Source organism: Lethenteron reissneri, unplaced genomic scaffold (genome assembly GCF_015708825.2).
Source record: "Lethenteron reissneri isolate LAM-NWPU_2019-01 unplaced genomic scaffold, ASM1570882v1 scaffold_1563, whole genome shotgun sequence".
Classification (NCBI taxonomy): domain Eukaryota; kingdom Metazoa; phylum Chordata; class Hyperoartia; order Petromyzontiformes; family Petromyzontidae; genus Lethenteron; species Lethenteron reissneri.
Window position 1 is genome coordinate 1 of NW_026891293.1, and position 10,850 is coordinate 10,850.

General features: G+C 52.1%; 1 protein-coding gene across 1 annotated transcript; it reads left to right on the plus strand.

The window, feature by feature from the left end:
- Window positions 1–765: 765 nt before the first annotated feature.
- Window positions 766–8,943, plus strand: LOC133362646 (snRNA-activating protein complex subunit 2-like; the record flags this gene model as incomplete). The annotated part of the gene is made up of 4 exons (XM_061581570.1): window positions 766–1,108; window positions 4,604–4,672; window positions 6,468–6,711; window positions 8,242–8,943. Coding segments are annotated over 4 exons (1,078 nt in total), but the record flags the coding sequence as incomplete, so codon positions are not given.
- Between the last annotated feature and the right edge of the window lie 1,907 nt (window positions 8,944–10,850).

Sequence of the window (10,850 nt, forward strand, 5' to 3'; positions counted from 1 at the left end):
CCCCAGAAAAAAAATCTAAATTTGAAAACAAATTTCCTACCGAAAATATAAAAAAATTCACTAACACATGAGATGGACTTTTCTTTAACAATAATGTCAAATAGCGTATTGTATTACATTGCTCTGTTTTTTTTTCTTTTCTTGTTTCATTGTATGTAATTACAGAGATTAGGGATTTATGAAGTACAATCATAACCACAATCACTTAAATCTATGCATTGTTTATGATGAGAAGTCAAGATATTGTGGCCAAGTTTTAGCAAATTTTAGTTTTTATTTACATAGCATAGAATTTTTGTTTTATATTGTTTATAGCAATATATTGGGGGGGACATTTTGAACATTTGAATATTGGGGGGATGTGTCCCCCCCAATAATGTTGGTTGTTGTAGGGTGTGGTGTGTGGTGTTGGTTGTTGTCGGCCTGTAGAGTGTGGGGTGTGGTGTTGGTTGTTGTAGGTGTGGTGTGTGGTGTTGGTTGTTGTCGGCCTGTAGAGTGTGGGGTGTGGTGTTGGTTGTTGTAGGGTGTGGTGTGTGGTGTTGGTTGTTGTCGGCCTGTAGAGTGTGGGGTGTGGTGTTGGTTGTTGTAGGGTGTGGTGCGTGGTGTTGGTTGTTGTAGGCCTGTAGAGTGTGGTGTGTGGTGTTGGTTGTTGTAGGGGTGGTGTTGGTTGTTGTAGGGTGTGGTGTTGGTTGTTGCAGGGTGTGGTGTTGGTTGTTGTAGGGTTTGCTGTGAATTGTGTTGTGGGTCGTGGCTTCGGTGCCGCAGCCATGAAGCCCCCAAGCCGGCAGCGTTCGGCCCCTTCGCGATTCATCATCGACAGCGGGGCGCGAGGGCGCAGCGGCGGCGGCGGCGTCTCCCGTCCCCGAGCGTGGCTCCGCCGGGAGAAGCGCGACATCCTCCGGGCTCTCCGCCAGCGTCGCGGCGAGGCCCCCCCAGCCCCGGGAGCCTCGCAGCGGCGATCGGCTGCTCCCTGCCCGGCCGCACCCACGCCCAGCTGGAGGCCTTCCTGCTCAAGCGCGGACCGGGGTCGCGGTGGTGGCAGTGGTGTGGAGGGGGCGGTGATGACGACGACGAGGAGGTGGATGAGGAGAGAAGATCGCCACTGGATGTGAGTGAGGGGAGAGCAGATCGACGCGGTGGCGAGGTGTGAAGTGGCTCGCCCCGGTATGCTGGAGGTCGTGGGTTCAGAATCGGAGAATCAGAATTCGGTAAAACCTTGGATTGCGAGCATAATTCGTTCCGGAAACGTGTTTGTAATCCAAAGCACTCGTATATTCGTATATCATCTTCTTGGTTCTTTCGGTAAAGTCACGTAGAAGGGAAATAATAAATAATAAAATAAAACATTATAAAATACAATTCTCACGACGTCATTCAGACGCTGTCTTTCCGACAGACCTGTTCTTCACCTGAGGACGGCTGCTTGCGTTGTGGCCGAAACGTCGTGAGAATTGTATTTTATTATGTTTTATTTTTATTATTTCCCTTCTACGTGACGACTTTACCGAAAGGAATTTCGATTTAAAGCTTTCGTGACTGCAGGGATTCATCTTCTTGGTTCTTTCGGTAAAGTCACGTAGAAGGGAAGTAAAAAATAATAAAATAAAACATAATAAAATTAATCTCACGACGTTTCGGCCATAACGCAAGCAGCCGTCCTCAGGTGAAAACCAGGTCCGTCGAGGCGACAGAGTCTGAATGAAACAGCACACGAGCTTGGAGCATATATATAAGCTGGGCGCCTTGACAAAGGAATTTGCATATCAAGAGGAATTTAGCATATTTATGGGAAATGCAGGAATGTGATTAGTACTACATATGCATGTGCATTATGCAGGATTAACAGCATCAAAGGGAGATGCAGTTGCTGCTGCTGCTGCAGTTGCTGCTGCTGCAGTTGCTTCTGCTGCAGTTGCTGCTGCTGCAGTTGCTGCTGCTGCAGTTACTGCTACTTCTGCAGCTACTGCTGCTACTGCAGTTTCTGCTGCTGCTGCAGTTTCTGCTGCTGCTGCAGTTGCTGCTGCAGTTGCTGCTGCTGCTGCAGTTGCTGCTGCTGCAGTTGCTGCTGCTGCAGTTGCTGCTGCTGTTGCAGTTGCTGCCTTATCCATTTTAATATAACACTATGTATTATTCTACCCACCCTAATGTGTATCACACTGCTATATATTTACTATACAATTACGACACCATACATTACTCTGCACACTGCACCATGCCAGTGAGTGGAACGCGGTCTGAAAGTCACCGTAAACGTGAACACAATCAGTTAAGATCCAAAATGGTTTATTACGTCCTTGCAATGATTGCTAAGCCAGAATCCATCTTCTCGGTTGAAATTGTCTCTGTGTTTGTATATGTGGATCGCCTCATGAACGAATCTCTCATGGTAGCCAAATGGCTTGCAGAGAACCTCTGTCTTGGAGAAGTCAATGTCATGTGAGTGAATTCAGTGGGCTCACATGACATTGACTTCTCCAAGACAGAGGTTCTCTGCAAGCCATCTGGCTATCATGAGAGATTCGTTCATGAGGCGATCCACATATACAAACACAGAGACAATTTCAACCGAGAAGATGGATTCTGACTTAGCAATCATTGGAAGGATGTAATAAACCATTTCGGATCTTAACTGATTGTGTTCACGTTTATGGTGACTTTCAGACCGCGTTCCACTCACTGGCATGGTGCAGTGTGCAGAGTAATGTATGGTGTCATAATTGTATAGTAAATATATAGCAGTGTGATACACATTAGGGTGGGGAATAATACATAGTGTTATATTAAAATGGATAAGGCAGCAACTGCAACAGCAGCAGCAACTGCAGCAGCAGCAGCAGCAACTGCAGCAGCAGCAACTGCAGCAGCAGCAGAAACTGCAGCAGCAGCAGCAACTGCAGCAGCAGAAACTGCAGCAGCAGCAGAAACTGCAGCAGCAGCAACTGCAGCAGCAGCAGAAACTGCAGCAGCAGCAGAAACTGCAGCAGCAGCAGTAACTGCACAGCAGAACTGCAGTAGCAGCAGAAACTGCAGTAGCGCAGTAGCTGCAGAAGCAGCAGTAACTGCAGCAGCAGTAACTGCAGCAGCAGCAACTGCAGCAGCAGCAACTGCAGCAGCAGCAACTGCAGCAGCAGCAGCAACTGCAGCTCCCTTTGATGCTGTTAATCCTGCATAATGCACATGCATATGTAGTACTAATCACATTCCTGCATTTCCCATAAATATGCTACATTTCTCTTGATATGCAAATTCCTTTGTCAAGGCGCCCAGCTTATATATATGCTCCAAGCTCGTGTGCTGTTTCATTCAGACTCTGTCGCCTCGACGGACCTGGTTTACCGAAAGAACCAAGAAGATGAATCCCTGCAGTCACGAAAGCTTTAAATATAAATTCACTCGTATATCAGTTGTGATCACGTGACGCTCGGCAGACAAAGTGTATACTACACGTACTACTCGTATTGCAAGACCTCGCTCGTTTATCAAATTAATATTTACTTTAACATTTTTTCTCGTCTTGCAAAACACTCGCAGACCAGTTACTTGCAATGCAAGGTTTTACTGTATTTATTTATACTGGAGGAGGAATCCGGTCAGCTACGGAGCTCTCTTTTTCACAGATGTCCAGATCGGGGGGCACGGGGTAAGAACTCACAACGACAACACAACTACAAAATACGATAGGACTGCAAAGTTCAAGAAAGGTCAACAAATCACCCAAACACATACGATCCCACAAGGCACCCCACTCTACCGCTGAGCCTCCCACCCAGCCCAGTCGCACCCATTCGGATAGCTCCCCTTTTAGCCCACAATCGAAGCGTTTCCCACCTATGAACGCCGTAGGTGGCGAGGAGATGTCATCTCCCCTCGCCTGGTATACAGGAGGTCGTGGGTTCGATCCCAACTCTGACCGCCTGCTGCTGTATATTTGGAGTTTGCGTGTCTCTCTCTCTCTCTTCCTGTGGGTCGAGTGGATTTTTTCACCAGGATCTCTGGATTTTCCCTCCACATGTCGAATCAGCAACACGTGTTTCGAGTATTTGGCCGATATAAACTTCCACACCATGATAAGCCGTTTAGTTGAGCTATTATTTGTGGCCAGGTCACTTCTGAAAAAAGAACTCTATAGCTCAGTGAGCCTTACCTGTTAAATAAAAATAAAAGAGTTATCAGTAAGCAGCATCATCCTCGTCATCATCATTAACAGCAGCATCAACATAATATTTATACTGGAGGAATCCGAATGAGCGATAAAGTAGAAGAATGATTCTTCTTAGTTCTTTCGGTAAAGTCACGTAGAAGGGAAGTAATAAAATAATAAAAATAAAACATAATAAAAATTATTTTATTTTATAAATAAAACATAATAAAAATTATTTTATTTTATTATGTTTTATTTTTATTATTTTATTACTTCCCTTCTACGTGACTTTACCGAAAGAACCAAGAAGATGAATCCCTGCAGTCACGAAAGCTATTAATCGAAATAGAAGAATGATGGCAGGAATACTGAAATGTATTAAATTATTTCAGTCGTCATTGCCATCAATCGAGCCCTTAGCTTCCGGTTGCCACAGGGTGCGGTCTCCGTGTCCCGTTGCAGCGGTGGATCGAGGTGGCTGAGCGGGCCTCGGGCTCCGTGGTGGACACCACTTCGACCGCGTTCACGCAGGTGAGGAACCCTCCACTGTGAGACACGTGGGGGGACACGGGAGGACGTGGTGAGACGCAGATGGGGGGGGGGGGGTGGTTTGTGGGGAGATGCCGGGAGACACGGATGGGACATGGGGAGACATGTGGAGACCTGGGGACACAGGGAGACACGGGGAGGCACAGGGAGACACGGAGGGGGACGCGGGTAGACGCGGGTGGTTAGCACACTGCGGTACGAACCTGACGACCCCAAGTTCAATTCCCTCTCACGGCCAACATCGGTGACAGCGAACATCAGAACCCTGGTGCTGGGTCGTCCCCAAGGCCGATTAAGCCTGAATGAGTACCTGTTGAAGAGGCGTCGGAGACTGATTGAAGGCTTCTTTCTTTATTCTTTTAAACCACAAGCCACACTCGGTTCCTAATACCAACCCCTCACAGCCCAAGTCGAGGATTTGAAGTTTTCGTGACTGCCGGGTATCCGACTCTTTGGTTCGTTCGGTAAAGTCACGTGGGTATAAAATAAAATAAATCACGACGTTTCAGGCGCAACACAAGCGTCCGTCATCAGGTGGGACAACCACAGCAGGAAACAACTGCTGAGTGGGTGGGCAAGAGGGCTGCTGTAATTTTATACCTTCCGTGACTTTACCGAAAGAACCACAAGAGTGTCTCACAGCCACTGAAACCCTCCATTTCCGCCTCATTCCCAACACACATTCTCCGTCTCGCACGCCGAGTCCGTGTGACGTCAGCGCCTCTTTAACCCTTGACCCCCCGTCCAGTGTATTCCCGTGCGTGCGATTGGTGTGCACTACGCCGAGTGCGGAGAGTGTCATGTCCTGCGTGGTGCGTGATGATGGCTCGCAGATCCCCTACACCCTGCATGAATTGTTACGTTGAACGTCTTTGGCACCGTACATTGCCAAGGTGCGGTCACGTGGGGTAAATGGGCCAACCGATTTGGTTTCCCGGCAGACCGGGATGTTTCAACGTTTCACTGCATACTACAGGCAGCGTCATCAGGTGTGTCGACAGAAGCTTCAGCTCTCCTCGTGAGCTGAACTGAGAAATTAATATCGCTGTTTCACGTCCCTGTCAACCCATACGGTTTACCTGTACTTCTTGCACAGTGGAAATCGAGTTTTTGGGTCCACTCAGCATACAGCTGTTTCAATACGGGCAACCAAAAATTGTCTATTTGTTTGTGTTTCTCCCTTGCGATGGGACTTTGTAAGATGAACGTTGAGATGTATAAGGGCACGGGGTGACCAATAAGGTCTGAATTGGTCTGTAATAAGGTAGGGCGCTGATTAGGGGTTGACAGGTATGGTTCTCTCCAAATTACCTGTTCCACCAATAGCAGCAGCGTTTCAGTTAAATATTTGTGCCCTCGGGGAATTAATATCGTGCCACTGTGGCTAGGAGATGTTAACTACCTCGTCTGGTATGCAGGAGGTCGTGGGTTCGATCCCGACCCTGACGCCTGCTCTATATGTGTAGTTTGTGTCTCTCTCACCATCATCATCAAGGTGGCTAGGAGATATTCTTGGTTCTTTTGGTAAAGTCACGTAGAAGGGAAATTATAAAATAACAAAAATAAAAAATTATTCTTTAATATTTTTATTGTTTTATATATTTTTTATTTTATTATTTCCCTTCTACGTGACTTTACCAAAAGAACCAAGAATATGAATCCCTGCAGTTGGTGAGTTCTGGAGTTTTTAAACGACACAACTCCAGACGCATGTTGAGGCGCGCCCTTACCAAGGACCTTTTCCGTCTCTCTCCCTCTCTGTGCGTGTGTTCTCCAGGTTTTCACGATCGGCGATCTTGAAACTCACCAGCTGGGGTCTCCCTCCCTCAACCCCCGCTCCCCCGGGGTTTCCCCGACCCCCGCTACGGCCGAGCCGCTGCTGCACCCCCCCGACCGCTCCCCGCGGGGAGCGCAGCAGCAGGAGGAGCAGGAGAGGGGTGAGACCCTGAGCCTGGGCTGTGTCTACAAGTACCTGGCGTCGGCCTTCAAGACGGGACCACCGCCCCCCATCAACGCCAAAGGTGGGTGCAGAGAGATAGACACTAAAACTTTTTAAAATAAAAATTTAACAATAAAATTCTCACGACGTTTCGATTGCAACACGAGCAATCATCATCAGGTGGGAAAACCACAGCAAGAAATATTTGAAAAAAGTGGCGGTGAAAAAAAAATTCTTGCTGTGGTTTTCATACCTGATGATGATTTCTTGTGTTGCAATCGAAACGTCGTGAGAATTTTATTGTTTTATTTTATTATTTTATTATTTCCCTTCTACATGACTTTACCGAAAGAACCAAGAACATGAATCCCTGCAGTCACGAAAGCTTTAAATCGAAATCAAATCTTTTAACTTTTTATTTTTACCATGTCAGAGCCCACACTGAGCGATATGTACTCCAGCTCCTTTTCAGAAGCGACAGTCCGACTGTCACAAATGATCGCTCAACCAAGTGGCTTCTCACGTGAAAATTTTCGTGGTAGCGAAGTCCTCTGAACGCGAGATGTCAATTCTAAATGCGGAGGGAAAACCCGGAGGACCCGGAGAAAAATCCACACGACACGCAAACTCCAAATATACAGCAGCAGGCATCGTCAGGGTCGGGATCGAACCCACGACCTCCTGCATACCAGGCGAGGTAGTTAACATCTCCTAGCCACCGTGATGATGATGAGAGAGAGAGACGCAAACTCCAAATATACAGCAGCAGGCGTCAGGGTCGGGATCGAACCCACCGCCTCCTGTATACCAGGCGAGGTAGTTAACATCTCCTAGCCACCGTGATGATGATGATGAGAGAGAAACACGCAAACTCTAAATATACAGCAGCAGGCGTCAGGGTCGGGATCGAACCCACGACCTCCTGTACACCAGGCGAGGTAGTTAACATCTCCTAGCCACCGTGATGATGATGATGAGAGAGAGACACGCAAACTCTAAATATACAGCAGCTGGCGTCATGGCCGGGATCGAACCCACGACCCCATGTAAACCAGGCGAGGCAGTGCCGGTTAATTGCGTGGCCGCTGCTGCCTTCCCCTCTCGTCTGTGGTTTCTCTTCGCACCTAAAATCGTCTACGAGAGCGATGTGCACATTACAGTGGCGAATGGCAGCTGTTGTGGTTGTTGCTGTATGTACGTACGTGCCATACGTGCCGGCTACGTGGAATGATGTGGTACGAGTGGATATGGAGCCGAGTGGACTTGCCAATGACTGGTAGCAGCGGTGTCAAGATCGGCCTCTGTGGAGGCTCATGAACGATGCTGCTGGGGCAGTTAGAGGCAGTCGCCCTCCAGCAACGTAGCGAGTTGGCACAGTGGGGGGGGGGGGGGGGGGGCACAGGTGGTGCATTCGCCAGGCATCTCAGTCGGTCAACCCATGGCACCTGCGTCTGTACTGTGACCTCCTGCCAGCGAGCGTTCGACACTTCACGTGGCCATAAAGTGCACAGAGCCTGGCACGAGCGCTTGTGGCGGCGACGTCACCGCCACTTATTGGTGGCGAACGGCGGGTCTTGTGGTGGTGGTGGTGGTGTGTGCGTGTGTGTGACAGAGAGTGCGCTGGTGCTTCAGCTGCTGGACGACCTGGAGGAGGAGGTACGGCGCCTGAGCTCCACGCCGCTGCGCCGGTTCCTCCGGCGTGCTCAGCACCACCTCACGGGGCCTGCGGAGTCGGACGTGGAGACACGGGGAGGAGATGCGGAGACACGGGGAGGAGATGCGGAGACACGGGGAGGAGATGCGGAGACACGGGGAGGAGATGCGGAGACACGGGGAGGAGATGCGGAGACACGGGGAGGAGATGCGGAGACACGGGGAGGAGATGCGGAGACACGGGGAGATGCTGGAGACACGGGGAGGAGATGCGGAGACACGGGGAGGAGATGCGGAGACACGGGGAGGAGATGCGGAGACACGGGGAGGAGATGCGGAGACACGGGGAGGAGATGCAGGGATAGGGGTAGACACTGGTAGGAGAGACACAGAGACACGGGACACCATGAAGATCACGGACAAGAAGACCTCCCTTGGCAGTGGTGTGGCCGATGGGGTGGCGTGCCCAGTGTGGGTGGTGTGGCCGCTAGGGGCGGCGCGACGGCGCTTGTTGATCCGCGGCTCTCGTCGCCGCCCGCGTTGCCCCTCAACCCGTTCTGTGTTCCTGCTCGGCTTCTCGTGCTGACCTCCAATCCACCGCTGTGACCTCCAATCCATCGCCGTGACCTCCAATCCACCGCCGTGACCTCCAATCCACCGCCCTGACCTCCAATCACCGCCCTGACCTCCAATCCACCGCTCCTGACATCCAATCCACCGCCCTGACCTCCAATCCACCGCCCTGACTCCAATCCACCGCCCTGACCTCCAATCCACCGCCCTGACCTCCAATCCACCGCCCTGACCTCATCCCCCCTCCAATCCACCGCCCTGACCTCCAATCCCACCGCCCTGACCTCCAATCCACCGCCCTGACCTCCAATACACCGCCCTGACCTCCAATACACCGCCCCTGACCTCCAATCCATCGCCGTGACCTCCAATCCACCGCCGTGACCTCCAATCCATCGCCGTGACCTCCAATCCACCGCCCTGACTTCCAATCCACCGCCGTGACCTCCAATCCACCGCTGTGACCTCCAATCCATCGCCGTGACCTCCAATCCACCGCCCTGACCTCCAATCCACCGCCGTGACCTCCAATCCACCGCCCTGACCTCCAATCCACCGCCGTGACCTCCAATCCACCGCCGTGACCTCCAATCCATCGCCGTGACCTCCAATCCACCGCCCTGAACTCCAATCCACCGCCGTGACCTCCAATCCACCGCCGTGACCTCCAATCCATCGCCGTGACCTCCAATCCACCGCTGTGACCTCCAATCCACCGCAGTGACCTCCAATCCACCGCTGTGACCTCCAATCCACCGCTGTGACCTCCAATCCACCGCCGTGACCTCCAATCCATCGCCGTGACCTCCAATCCACCGCAGTGACCTCCAATCCACCGCCGTGACCTCCAATCCACGGCCCTGACCTCCAATCCATCGGCCCTGACCTCCAATCCACCGCCGTGACCTCCAATCCACCGCCGTGACCTCCAATCCACCGCCGTGACCTCCAATCCACCGCTGTGACCTCCAATCCACCGCCCGTGACCTCCAATCCACCGCCCTGACCTCCAATCCACCGCCCTGACCTCCAATCCACCGCCCTGACCTCCAATCCACCGCCCTGACCTCCAATCCACCGCCCTGACCTCCAATCCACCGCCCTGACCTCCAATCCACCGCCCTGACCTCCAATCCACCGCCCTGACCTCCAATCCACCGCCCTGACCTCCAATCCACCGCCCTGACCTCCAATCCACCGCCCTGACCTCCAATCCCACCGCCCTGACCTCCAATACACCGCCCTGACCTCCAATACACCGCCCTGACCTCCAATCCATCGCCGTGACCTCCAATCCACCGCCGTGACCTCCAATCCATCGCCGTGACCTCCAATCCCACCGCCCTGACTTCCAATCCACCGCCGTGACCTCCAATCCACCGCTGTGACCTCCAATCCATCGCCGTGACCTCCAATCCACCGCCCTGACCTCCAATCCACCGCCGTGACCTCCAATCCACCGCCCTGACCTCCAATCCACCGCCGTGACCTCCAATCCACCGCCGTGACCTCCAATCCATCGCCGTGACCTCCAATCCACCGCCCTGAACTCCAATCCACCGCCGTGACCTCCAATCCACCGCCGTGACTCCAATCCATCGCCGTGACCTCCAATCCACCGCTGTGACCTCCAATCCACCGCAGTGACCTCCAATCCACCGCTGTGACCTCCAATCCACCGCTGTGACCTCCAATCCACCGCCGTGACCTCCAATCCATCGCCGTGACCTCCAATCCACCGCAGTGACCTCCAATCCACCGCCGTGACCTCCAATCCACGGCCCTGACCTCCAATCCATCGCCGTGACCTCCAATCCACCGCCGTGACCTCCAATCCACCGCCGTGACCTCCAATCCACCGCCGTGACCTCCAATCCACCGCCGTGACCTCCAATCCACCGCCCTGACCTCCAATCCACCGCCCTGACCTCCAATCCACCGCCCTGACCTCCAATCCACCGCCCTGACCTCCAATACACCGCTGTGACCTCCAAT